General features: G+C 43.8%; 1 protein-coding gene across 1 annotated transcript in view; it reads left to right on the forward strand.

Annotated features, from left to right (window-relative positions):
* Positions 1-11177, forward strand: part of SETD2 (SET domain containing 2, histone lysine methyltransferase) — a 112002-nt gene extending 100825 nt beyond the window's left edge. Inside the window, exons 18-21 of the mRNA XM_065885394.1 lie at positions 2598-2709; positions 8630-8710; positions 10565-10666; positions 11016-11177. Coding sequence (XP_065741466.1) covers positions 2598-2709; positions 8630-8710; positions 10565-10666; positions 11016-11177 — 457 coding nt within the window. The remainder of the gene's footprint in view (positions 1-2597; positions 2710-8629; positions 8711-10564; positions 10667-11015) is intronic.
* The last annotated feature ends 2918 nt before the right edge of the window (positions 11178-14095 follow it).

The raw sequence follows: 14095 nt of genomic DNA on the forward strand, positions 1-14095 counted from the left end.
GGAACAGAGCCACACCCATTTATTTAGGAATTGTTGATGGCTACTTTCATACTCCAATGACAGTAGACTAGTTGTGACAGAGATCATTTGGTCCACAAGGTCAAGGGTATTTACTCTCTGATCCTTTATAGAAGAAGTTTGCCTAACCCCTGCTCTTCTGTATGGCTATACCAAATTTTGTTTAACCCACCCTGATTGATGGATTTTCACTATTTTATATATAACTCTAAACCTGGACATCCTTACAGACACTAATACTAATCTTACTGCCTTCTTCAGGCAGATTCTTAGAGGCAAAATATTTGATCAAAAGAGATACACATTTTAAGTTGATAAGTATTGTCAGCTTACCATTAAAAAAAAAATCGTACCAATTTAGACTCCCACAAAAGGTACACAAAAGTGCCTTTTTCTTCATGTAGGTTCTTTAACTCATATAAAATAGTAGATGAGAAATCTTATTTTTATTTTCAGTTCTTTTATTTTTGAGATGGAACGTCTTCATTAGATTATTAGCTATTTGTATCTTTTGTGAATTGCTTGTTTGGGGCATCTACCCATTTTCTGTCAGCATTGTTAATCTGTTTATCAAGAATATTGCAGGCTTCCCTGGTGGTGCAGTGGTTGAGAGTTCGCCTGCCGATGCAGGGTTCGTGCCCTGGTCCGGGAGGATCCCACATGCTGCGGAGCGGCTGGGCCCATGAGCCATGGCCACTGAGCCTCCGCATCCGGAGCCTGTGCTCCGCATCAGGAGAGGCCACAACAGTGAGAGGCCCGCGTATCGCAAAAAAAAAGAATATTGCAAATGTTTTTGTTTGTAATGTCTTGTGACATGAAGAAGTTAAAAATTACATGCAGTCAAATATTTTCCCTTTATGTATTCTACTTAGAAAGGTCTTCATTATTCCCATAAAAACACCTTTATAAAACAAGCCCTTGGGACTCCCCTGGTGGCACAGTGGTTAAGAATCCCCCTGCCAGTGCAGGGGACACGGGTTTGATCCCTGGTCCGGGAAGATCCCACATGCCGTGTGTGTGCCACAACTACTGAGCCTGCACTCTAGAGCCCGCACGCCACAACTAATGAGCCCACACGCCACAACTACTGAGGCCTGCATGCTCTGGGACCCGTGTGCCGCAACTACTGAGCCCACATGCTACAACTGCTGAATCCCGCATGCCTAGAACCTGTGCTCCACAACAAGAGAAGCCACCACAATGAGAAGCCCGCTTGCCGCAACTAGAGAAAGCCCACGCGCAGCAGTGAAGACCCAATGCAGCAAAAAAAAAACCCAAAGAAACAAGCCCTTGTTATGCTGCTAACTGAAAGTTGTGACTTTAAAAACCAGTGTCTGCGAATTCTACCAGAACTTTGTTTTTTCAATACCAAAGGAAGCTTTATAATGGACTATCACTTTTCAAAAAAAAAAATTATATTTCTTATTTATGTGTGTAATTTTTCCATCTTTTTTTCAAGGTTTTCCTTAGCTAGCACCTAAGAGCACAATACCTCCTGTTTAATTCCCATAATAAAACCCACAGCTGCTTGTGGTTCTTTGATTACAATAGAAATCTTGAGCCCATTTTATAATTAGTTCTGTCGGTCAGAGATAAACCTACTTTCATAATCATCTGCAAAACTAATTTACATCAAATGCCTTTAATGTTGCTAACTAAAGATTGCTGTGGTAGGAAAGCACAAGACTGTAATGGCAGGATAGACCTGTCAGATATGTCGCTAGCTTCTTGGAGGCTTTTGACGTTTTAAGTGATTCCCCTTAGAGCATTTTCTGTGACAGCTGACTTCTGACTCCTGAATAGAATTTCCTTACTTCCACATGTTACTTCACAGATCTAGCTTTAAAAACAAAACAAAAACAAAACCATCTTTGCCTGCTAACTTTCAAAACAGCCATAAACATGCAATGAGGGAATTCCCTGGTCGGGAGCTAAGATCCCAAGAGCTATGTGGCGTGGCCAAAAAAAAAAGCATGCAAAGAGTTAATGTGGTTGAACTCTTTTTTTGTAGCCAGCTGAAAATATTTTTAGCAGAGGACACAAGTTTTTAACCTGTACATCTTTTCCATGCTGTAAGTCATCAAGCCAGAGGAGCAAAACTACAAACAAGAAGACTCCTAAGGCAAGGAACGGTTTTCTCACATGATCAAGGATTGTGAGGAGGGTGTTGTGATTTATTTTACGTTGCTCCAGGTACATGCTAGGTACAATCATGGTTGATCACCTGCAGAGGGGTGGCATAGGCAGGCACCTACTCCATGTACTTTCCTTAGACTTTGCTGAATCCTGTTTTCAGAACATTAATAATCAGGTGAGAGACAAAGATGTTTGGTTTTACTGTTGTCTTTGATACCCAGCAAATGTTGCCACAGCATTGGCTACAGAAATACAGTGGGCTAAAAACAATGTATGTCTATGGGATAGAATCATTGCTGCTGGGAAGAATGTCTCTGTCTTATGGAGCTGACTTGTTCTGTTTCATTGCATGTTGTATATTATGTATATATGAGCAGAGATACCTATGCCAGAGTTCTCTGTTTTCTGGCCATGACAGCATGGCTGTTCTTACCTTCTTCTAGGCAGACTCAGTGGGATCCTCCTACTTGGGAAAGCCCAGGAGATGATGCCAGCCTTGAGCATGAAGCTGAGATGGACCTGGGAACCCCAACATATGATGAAAATCCCATGAAGGTGAGTGTGGCTTACAGATATGTTTCCTGATCATTTGGGATTCTTTGTCTTCTCATTTTGTAGAGTCAGTAGCCATGTTATCTTGGAATTCTATTTTTCTTATTGTTCTGGAGAATTATGCATATAAAAAATGCATATAAAAATTATGCATATAAAAAATGCTTGGGGGTGGTAGGACGTCCAAGTACCAAGAAGTACAGTATATAGAAGAAAAAATAAAAGCTCTTAATTTCTATTTAGTTGCTCTCCTTTCATCATACTTCCCTCTCCGGAGATAAATACTGTTAACTTTTTAGTGCACAGGTTCTCAACCAAGAGCAGTTTTGCTCCTCAGGAGACTTGATAATATTTAGAGACATTTTTGGTTGTTACAGCTGTGGAGATGCCACTAGCTTCTAGTGTGTACAGAGGCCAGACAAGTCACTAAACATCTTAGAGTGCACAGGATAATCCCCCACAACAAAGAACTGGCCCAAATGTCAGTAGTGCCAAAGTTGCAAAACCTTGCTTTGTTGTATGTTCTTCCAGACCTTTGTGGAAAACACACACAGGTGTCTTTCTTTCTTTTCATTCTAAACATACAAATAGAATCATAGTATTCTTATTCCATTATAACTTCCTTTAATATATCTTAGCTCTTTCCCTGTAGATTACAGCATTCTTCTTAATGTTATGTTTCTTTTAAATGTGTTTTTTCTGTTCAACTGCAGTCTTTCTTCGTTTGCTTTAATGTCCTGCCATTTTGGGATTGGTGGGTCTGGACAGAAGTTAAACTGGTTGCATTAAAACCTCACCAAAGGGGCTTCCCTGGTGGCACAGTGGTTGAGAGTCCGCCTGCCAATGCAGGGGACACGGGTTCGTGCCCCGGTCTGGGAAGATCCCACATGCTGCGGAGCGGCTGGGCCCGTGAGCCATGGCCGCTGAGCCTGCACGTCCGGAGCCTGTGTTCCACAACAGGAGAGGCCACAGCAGTGAGAGGCCCACGTACGGCAAAAAAAAAAAACCTCACCAAAAAAGTATAACTGGGCCCCCCCTTTTTTTAAGATTTGCAACTGAGATATTTTACTCTGGAAATACTATTCTAGAGTAAAGCGAAAGAGAGCTTATTCCTCGTCTCTCCTTCTAACAAGAGAGTAATCGGGATTAGAGGTCATGTGAATCAGTGTGACTCTCAATGCTTGAATTAAAAATTTTTATCCTTTTCCACTTGGAACAGGACTCACTGTCTCCAAGAATGTGGTGTCTTGAATGAAATCAAAGACAATATATCTATGCTCTAAGATTTGAATAGTATTTAATTTTGAAAATAAGAGACACTTAACTAGTTAAGTCAGTGGAAAGAGGTGGAAGAGGGAAGGAAGGAATGGGAGTGAGAAGGAAAGTGGAAACAAATCCATACCTCCTTTTATATTTTATTCACTTTGGGGGAAATGTTTTTCTCTCTTCAGCATTATATTTAGCATTCCTTTAGTCTGAACAATTTCCTTTTTTTTTTTTTTTTTTTTTTATAAATTCTATCCACTATTTAAAAAATTTATTTGGCTGCGTCAGGTCTTAGTTGCGGCATGTAGGAATCTTCCCGTTAAGGCGTGCGAGCTCTTTGTTGCAGTGCACGGGCTTCTCTCTAGTTATGGCACGTGGGCTCAGTAGTTGCGGTTTGTGGGCTTAGTTGCCCCGTGGCATGTGGGATCTTAGTTCCCTGACCAGGGATCGAACCTGTGTCTCCTTCATTGGAAGGCGGATTCTTAACCACTGGACCACCAGGGAATTCCCAGTCTGAAGAATTTCCTTTAATACTTTGAGTATTTCAGGTCTAATTGTGATGAGCTGTCTCATTTTTGTTTGTCTGAAAAGGTCCTTATATACCTCTTTTTCTTAATATATTTTATTTTCAGACAGTTTTAGGTTCCCTTTAAATTTGAGCAGAAAGTACAGAGTTTCCATACACCCCCTGTCATCACACATGCATAGCGTCCTCTACTATCAACAGCCTGCCGGAGTATGATACATTTATTGCAATCAGTGAATCTACATTATTATCACTCAAAGTCTGTAGTTCACATTAGTGTTCTTGGTATTGTACATTCTGTGGGTTTTGACAAATGTATAATGGCATGTATCCACCATTATCATCTACAGAATAGTTTCACTGCATTGAAAATCTCTGTGCTCCCCCTATTCATCTCATCCTCTCTCCCCGCCTCCCCCCATCCCCATCCCTATCCCTGACAATCTCTGATCTTTTTACTTTCTCCAGTTTTGCCTTTTATAGAATGTCACATATTTGGACTTGTAGCCTTTTCACATTTGCTTCATTCACCTAGCAATATACATTTAAGGTTCTTGCATGCCTTTTCATGGCTTGGTAGCTCGTTTCTTTTTAGCATTGAATAATATCCCATTGTATTAGATGTGCCACATTTTATTTATCCATTCACCAGTTGATGGACATTTGGGTTGTTTCCACTCTTTGGCTGTTATGAATAATGGTATATGAACAATTGTGAACAAATCTTTGGACATACATTTTCAGTTCTCTTGGGTAGATACCTAGGAGTGGAATTGCTGGATCAAAGTTAGACTGTCTCTGTCTAACTTTTTAAGAAACTGTCAAACTGTTTTCTAAAGTTGCTATATCATTGTACATTTCTGCTGGCAGTGTATGAAGTTTCTGTGGGAGAGTTTTTATAGAGACAGGTACCTAAGGGGAAAAAAACCCATAACTGTCATGTGCTTCCAGTAAAAAACTATCTGGATGTTCATTCACTCTCTATCTTAGCTTCTTAGGCTTTTGTCTCTGACTTGTCAGCTTTACCTTTTCTTGTATTTCTAATGAGAAAATATAAATGAAGTCATCTATTTTGTTATTAACCCTTTGATAGTTTATGAAGGAACAAATGAGTTTTGATATTCCAACCAACCTTGCCATGATGCACAAGTCAAAGGCTTGAGGTATCAGTCTTTGGATTTCTTTCTAGACTGTTGTCTCTATCATTAGGACCTAGTCTGAGGTGGATAGCCAGGGACTTATTTGGATCTAACCTTCCTAACCAGTTTACTACTGTATTCACCTAGCTAGCGTCTCAGACAGGAGAAGGATGCCTATGGGTTATGTGTTTATTCCTTATGCTCCAATTTTTTTTTTTCCCATCTTTAGGGCCTTCATTTAGATTTTAAAGCCCTTGGAGATGAAGACTGTAACATTGTAAATTTTCAGTAATTCACAGGCCTTGTGTAAGGTATTACAGATAGAAAGAGAAATAAATCTGAGTACTAATCTTCATGAAGTTCAATCTAAGGAAATAACCACATCTATAAACCAAGAACACAACGGGATAATTGCTGTAGTAGAAGTATGTACAGAATGCTGTGGGAGCACAGTGATTAATGGTCTAAGAAAATGCACTAGTGATATGTCACAGAAAACATGATTTTACCTATAGCTAAGGTGAGCAGAAAAGAGGATTCTGGGCAAATAAAGCCATTTTTGCAAAGGTATAAAGTCAGTACAAGACAGAGCCTATATAGGGAACAATAAAAATAATTTGGTTATGGTGAGAATTTAGATACATATGGGGTAGGTAGTGAGCAAGACAAAAATATGGAAAAGTAGGTCAGATTTAAATTGTCTAAGATCTTGGTGTCCTACCAATGTGATTATTGTATGCTTAAAAGCCAGTGGATGCTTTTAAAGCAGCAAGACAGGCAATCAAATATGTGGTCCTTGAGTGAAACAGGCCCATTTGAAAAGGTGAGATTGGTAGCATTGGAGATCAGATTGAAGAGTATTTTAATAGTTTAGGCAAAGTGAGGAACTAAGAATGGAGATGTTGAAGATGCATGCAAAGGCATCTGAGAGGCATCATTTGGGGCTAAGCAAACAAGTGGATATGGAAGAGGCAAGGAATGGCCTGCTCGTTTCTTGAAAGTGTCGTAGAGATGATTTGTTCCTGTCCTCTCACTTCCTGCACCCCCTCTCCCATGCCTCATTTGACAAACTAAGGTGTGGTATATAGTACCTGATCTAGAACCAAACTGAAATTATTTTGCTCTTTTTGTTACCAAAGGTGGCGGCAGCTTCAAAACAGAATATACTGAGTTTTTATTATTTTCAAGGATCTTTCTTTCTTAACCTTTTAATTGGTGTGTACAGGTTCATGTGTTGCAGAATTTAGGTTGAATCATGTGTAGTGTTTCTGATACCTGAAGTTCTTCTGGACCAGGAAAGCTCCTAGAGAGAGCTCAGGGGATTGTGTGTTTTTAAAGCCCTACAACCTCACCAAGTCAGAGATTAAATTAGAAATGCACTGGAATTATTTAGCTTTCTGAACACATACCCCGTTCAGAGGGAAGCAGAACATTCCTGTTTACACAGTGCCCTCACTGAGAGCCTGGCCTCCTCTATAGGAGCCAGAGCCTTGAGATCATTGTTATACCTTAAGGGGCTTCCTGTACTCATTGCTGCTGCTACTCATTTCTGAGATCCACAAGACAGCAGCTGAGGGTGTGTTGAAATTACCTTGGCTTATTCAGGCAATTCTTGATCCCATGCTACATGAGGTCTTATTGTGAAGCACAGCTACACTCTCTACTGCTAGAAAAAATAACCACAAAATCTCAAAGCAAAACATTTGAAAACAGAGTTATTTGCGTTTTCTTTCCTAAAACCAGAGGTAGAATCTGTATGTTCTTTCTACCCTGCCCTCCCTTTCCTGCTGCCACAGCCACAGAAAGAAAGTAGAAAAGTAGAAAATATGCAAAGCTTTTATAACAAGTCAGGGAAAGCTGATGTATAGAAGCCCAGAAGTCAGGGGAGTGCCACCTTTCTCTGGAGCCAGTCCAGAGCAGAGGGAGTAGAACAGTCCCTTCATCACCAGCACCTTCATACTGTTTCTGGAAAGAGAGGAATCAGAAGTGGGGGTAGGTTGAAAAAATTTTGTGCTCTAAGCAGCTAGCAAAAAAATGAAGTACCTGTAATGCCAACTGCTTCTACATCCATCTGAAGTGAGTTGCGTTCAAAGGGGAATGCTCATAATCTTTTCCCTGGAGAAGTACATTTACTAGGAAGGGGCTTGATGACTGGTGTTGAGCAAAGGTATGGGGAGGTGGCCTTGCATGCCAGGTGCTCTGAATGCCAGGGCTGCTGGCCTCTTACCTCTCAGCAGTGCCTAATCAGGCAGGGGGCGCGGGGCAGGGGGACTGGCAGCCTCCGCCTTGCAGTGCTGGAAGGGAGCATTCCTAGGTTTGTCATCATCTTAGCATCTTGGGACAGAGTATCTTCTGTCTTAGGATCTACTCATCTGTTCACTGACTTGCATGACCCTCATCTCCTCCCCTGCAACACCTTGATACCTCTTTAGTCTTTCCATTCATGAACCGAGGATACCAACCTTTAAGGAGCCTCTCTTGCATGCTGAGACTGTCTCCTACAGTCTAGGGGACTTGGATGAGGAGCATGGTATTTGGACCATGGTTATGTGGCTAAATCATTTTGCCTTTGTCCAGGAGTCCTAGAATGTCAGAGACAGGAGAGGTGGAGCCCGTTGAGTCTGGGCCTCTCTTGACAGTGTGGGATACTGCAGCTCAGAACAGGGACCTGAGTGGTCCAGATCACACAGCACATTTCTCTGCAGAGAAGGTGACCCTGAAACAAATGTTTAACTACATCAAGGATGTAGCTTTCACTTAGGGTAGAGAATTAGAACTTGGTTTATAGGAGCGAGGCCAGTGCCAGATGACAAGATTTAAACATGAAGTGAGAGTGGTAACAGCAGCTAAGTTGACTCCAGGCCATGTCCCTTTAAGATTCTAATACCAAGAGTCAGGCATCCCAATTGCAGGAAAGAAAGGAGGTTCTGGAAGAGCAGGGCATCACTGACCTGACCTCTCATTCCCACACTGTGGTGTTTTCCATTTCTAGACCTCAAAAAAGCCTAAGACAGCAGAAGCAGACACCTCCAGTGAGCTGGCTAAGAAAAGCAAAGAAGTATTCAGAAAAGAGGTAAGGTTTGGTGGGATGTGGACACTACATTCTGAAGGCTTAAACTGAGACCCTTTCTTTCTCATCCTAAGTGTGCACAGCTGTTTGTAGTACTAGGTGGCCCTGCCTGTGGGTGTTCTTTGCTTCTGTGATTGGACTGTGTAGTTGTTATGTGATGACATATTGGTATGGTCCTTTACAGTGGGATAATAAGCACTTTCATATCCATTGTATCATTTTGTCCCCACAACATCGCGTGAGGTAGGCAAGACCGGAATTGTCATTCCTCTTATGCTGGTGGAGGAGCTCTTGAGGTTTAGAGAAGGCAAGCTCTGGACAGAAGACTTGAACTCGGGCCTCTGGCTCAAAGTCTGTTTCTTTTTCTGTGATATCTCATTTGGTGGCTGCCTAATCCTCAAGTGATTGGGAGAAAGCAGCTCGTCTTTATGCTGCTGGAAGTGCAGTACAGCTCTCAGGACACTAACCTTTTCTGCCTCAGGGCATCCAGATTCTAAACTCCAGTCTTGGTTCACCGAAGGGGCTCATAGTCTGTTGGAGGAGGTAGACCTGTAAATAAGTAATGGCATTAAAAAAAAAAAAAAAAAGTAATGGCAGCTGTGTGAGGAATGTGCCATGATAGGGCTTGGAGGTCTCTGTTCTGGGTGTCAGGAAAGGCTCTTGAGTCAGGGGTAGGAATTAGCTAGATAGATCAGGAGGATTGTGATTCAGGCAGTAGAGTGCACAGAGGCAGAAGGCGGCGTCATCCCTTTCAGGGAGCCTGTGGGCTGCAGCACCCGGTATGTGAGGGGTGTTGGGCGATGAGGCTGCACAGTATTGTGCTGCTTGGTACTGTGAGTTGCAGGGAGTATTGCAGGATTGTAAGCTGGGAATAATAAAATCCCCTATTTTATTTGGGGAAGTGGATTGAAGGGAGAGTATGGAAACAGGAGACCACAGAAAAATTTTGAGTAAAAGCCTTCTCTAGAGTTAAAACTTAAGTTTCTCACTGTCCCTTTGTGATTATTGGCATTTCAGCCCAGCCAACTAGCAGCTGTTTATTTAGTGCCTACCTTGTGATATAGCCTTGTTCTTTGAATGTCTGAAAACTCACTGACTTTCAGGGATGGGTAGACCCTGTTCATGATGCTCCCTGGTGAAGTGGCTATCACTGACCTCCTCGCTCCCTTTTTCCCCTGGGGTCAACTTTGTGGCTTAGCGCCACAAATACTTCCAGAAATCCTGTGCCTGGATCTCTTTTGAGAGCCACTGGGTAGGACAGACACTACAGAGATAGCTCAGGAGGACATGGGAATTTGTGTATTGAAAAGGGTCTTACCCCAGATGTTCTCCAACCAGCTGCCATATCATGTGTTCCTCTGCTTCACATTGATGTAGTATGAATCAAATGAAGTGCAACACTTACAGAATCTAAGTAGCCTTCAGTAACAAAATGCCTGCATTTCCTGGAGTCACTGAGCCTCCTGGTAGCACAGAAAGGCCCTCTCTGCCCTGCCTCCAGGGGCCAGAGAATTTAGCTACAGTCTCTTTATGCCAAGAACATGAGATTTGTTAGCTGAAATCTGGGGCTGCCATGAGATTCAGCAAGGAGTCCTGCTGCTCTGTCCCTCCATCTGCAAGTGAGGCTTGCTAAGTCCATCCAAGGGAGCCCTTTCCCTCTTGAGGCTGATCCAGGATTCTTTTCTCTTATATTCCACTGGCATACTGGCATTCTTCTGTCCACACCAGCTAGTGTGAGTGAGGGAAAGGGAAGGATTGGCTGGCTCGGCTTACTGCCTATTCTAAGTATTTCCTCAGTACAACTTTCTTGCCTTCTCTGGACTATTGAGCAGTGTGCTCTTCTCCCCATACCTGTAGATGTCCCAGTTCATCGTCCAGTGCCTGAACCCTTACCGGAAACCTGACTGCAAAGTGGGAAGAATTACCACAACTGAAGATTTCAAACACCTAGCTCGCAAGGTATTCACCCCTGCTTGTGGTCTGACAATGTTCTGGGCAAACTATACCTTCCTAGAAGGCCCCTTTCATCATAAAAAGTGGGTTTTCCTTGACACATGCCCAGGCTGGAGACCCAGGAACAGAGGGGGGAGGTTTGGGAAGAGAGGGTACCCTACTTGATGGTAGCGGTTCTCTGAGAGCTGAGCTTCCCCTTTCTGGTGATCCCAGCACCAGCCTGCCCCAACCTCCCCCTCCAGTTCACCTCCCAGTCTTTGTGAGAAGGGGCCCGAGGCAGCAGACTGGCCTTCCCCCCTCAAATCATTTCCACTCTGATTGGTGGCTGTGATCTCTCTTCCTGTGTCCTGGACAGCTGACTCACGGCGTTATGAATAAGGAGCTGAAGTACTGTAAGAACCCCGAGGACCTGGAGTGCAATGAGAATGTGAAACACAAAACCAAGGAGTACATTAAGAAGTACATGCAGAAGTTTGGGGCTGTTTACAAACCCAAAGAGGACACTGAATTAGAGTGACCTGCAGGGCCAGGGTGGGAGGATGGGCAAGCTGGTAGGAGAGACTCAGGGGAGAAGAAATCCCGTGGGCCCTCTCTCCCCACCCCACTGTCAGGGCTGTGCTACTGATGACACATCACCCTGGGGAATTCAAACCTGCAGATTTCAACTGAAAGCCACAAAAATGAGCTCCATCTACAATAAGCGGTCCCTGGTTGTGAGCTGTTGGTAGAGGCCATCTGAGGCAAGGGTTTAGGCCCTTGAGACCTTCCCTTCTGAGACCCTGGCCAGGCCTGAGCCCACTCTCAAGCCTGGGTCTCCTCCTTGGCGGTGCTGTCAGCGCACAGACTCATGCGCATCCCCACCCACAACCCCTTACCCTGACGATCTGTATTATATTTTAATGTATATGTGAATATATTGAAAATAATTTGTTTTTTCCTGGTTTTTGGTTTTTGTTTTGCTTTTAAGCCTCTGCGTGCTAGGATCACAGAAGACTTTGTAAGGATGGTTTAAGTTCTCCTGCAAGGTTTAATTTGTTACCATGTAAATATTCCAGAGCAGGCTGCCTTGTGGTTTCGGCCAGCCTTGTGCTATGTTGATAAGATTGATTTACTGCTTAAAATCACTTTACTTTATCCAATTTTTACTGAACTTTTTATGTAAAAAATAAAATCAGTTAAAGAACTTGGCAGGTGTGTTCCCTAAAAGCTAGTCAAGCATGTTTGTATATAGTGTTGGCACTGAGAGAGAAAAGAGGTGGTGGCCATAGGTGTGTGAAGTCCAAAATTAATTCTTGAGATTGGAGTTTATCCCAGGTCTTCCCCACAGGTCCCACTGTGACTGAGGTAGGCATCTTACACACACATTCCTGAGCAAAGGAAGTGGACCTGCGACCTCTCTGGCGCTGGGCTTCTTTACTTTGGTTAATAAGCCAGTCAAGAGAAAGGCACTTGTCTTCCCTTTGTACCTTTTGGCTGGTGAAAGGGAATGAACCTCTTCCCTCCAGAGATTTGAGTTCCCAGAGTCCACAGGAATGCTCATTTGATGTTTGGGTTCCCTGACTCCCCACCATGCCTTCTGACACTGGGCTTGGATCCTAGAGGGACTACCCCGATAAAGGGGTACAGTGCTCAGGTAATGAGAGCAGACATCTTCTGGAGGACACAGCTCAGTGGAGACACACCCCATCCTTGATGGACCAGTTATCTGGGCAGTGAGAAGGGCCAAAGGTTTCAGGCCAGCCTGGGGCCCAGCCCATCTTTGCAGAGACTGGTACCATCTCTTCCTCACTGGGGTGATTTTGCTCATTGCAGCAATGCCCTTGGGGAAGAGGCTGTGACCCGCCAGATATTGGATGGGGTGGGCAGCAGTTGGAACAGTCACTGCCTACTGGGCACTTAGAGCTCAGGTTGTGCTCCTTTGATCCTCACAACCTGGAGGCACAGGAATTGGCACTGTTCGGATGAGGAGACTAAGGTTCAGAGAGGCTCAGTAACTCATCTCATATCCTTGTATTAAAGAAATTGTGAAAAAAGGAGAAAAACACCTATTTTAAAGACATATCATTAGACATGCTATTTAACAATGTAGCCAAAGTATTTTCCCATGGTACTGCAGCCTTAAACTGTTTAACTCAAGCACATTATTATATCAAATGGAGGGACCCTAATTTAACCCCCTTAACATTTTATTTTATTTATTTTTAAACATTTGAAATGTTGATAGCACATATTTTTATTTTTAGGCTGTGTTGGGTCTTTGTTGCTGCGCACGGGCTTTCTCTAGTGGCGAGCAGGGACTACTCTTTGTTACAGTGAGCGGGCTTCTCACTATGGTGGCTTCTCTTGTTGCAGAGCACGGACTCTAGGCGTGCAGGCTCAGTAGTTGTGGCTCGTAGGCTCTAGAGCACAGGCTCAGGAGTTGTGGCGCACGGGCTTAGTTGCTCTGCGGCATGTGGGATCTTCCCGGACCAGGGCTCGAACCTGTGTCCCCTGCATTGGCAGGTGGATTCTTAACCACTGTGCCACCAGGGAAGTCCCCCGCCCCCCACCCTTAACAGTAAAGAAAATGTTTCAACTAATGTGCTTGAGCAGATTAAAAGAAAGTGTTTCTCTTTTGGGTAGGTCTCCCATGCAGAGGTGCAGCCACATGCACTGCTGCTGGCAACCAAGTCAAACTCATAGTTTTACCTGAGGGTCCAGGTTTCAGATTTTCCAAGGAGATCTAGGTAGCCTTTCATTAAAGGGTGGTGACCAGAGAGCTGTCAAGTTTCAGAAAGGACCTCTTGGCAGAGGAATTCTCAGTTATTTTACCTCCTCTGGAGTTTGGGAGGGGAAGATCTTGAAACACACACCCCTTGAAACCTTTAGGCTCAAATCCCCTCAGTGGTGAAGAGAGTTACCAGCTAATCCAGGACCTGTTCATTCCTCTCAATGAGGGATTTCACCCTCATTGCCGATCTAACCCTTGATAGCCCTCTGGCCAACTCCCTGCCAAAGTAGGTGTGATGTCTCCAGTGCTTTGGCCTGTTTATGGCTGACCAAACACCAAGCTTTTCCTGCTTTCATCTCTGGATGATGGTGGCTCCAAACCTGCCCTGATTTTAAGTATAAGATTTACAGGGTTAAGCAGTCCTGGTAAACTCTGAGGCATAGGAATAGCAGCAGTCTGATGAGTTTGGTACTCACAGAACAGCCAATGCAGGTCACATCTCAGCTAGGAGACAGGCTCTAGCCCGGGCCCCTGGATCATGACTGGACCCAAGTCTCCTGAGTTTAGGTGACTGTGCTTCTTAAGTGCCCTGATCCTGATGGACACCAGGATGGCAGCCATTGTTTCTTCCTAGGCAGGGCCTGTCTGCTTTAGCAACCCCCTCCAAAGGCACAGTAACTGACCTGCCTGCTCCTCCATTCAGGGTGGGCATATGCGAGGGGTGC

This window comes from Phocoena phocoena, chromosome 10 (genome assembly GCF_963924675.1).
Source record: "Phocoena phocoena chromosome 10, mPhoPho1.1, whole genome shotgun sequence".
NCBI classification, from domain to species: domain Eukaryota; kingdom Metazoa; phylum Chordata; class Mammalia; order Artiodactyla; family Phocoenidae; genus Phocoena; species Phocoena phocoena.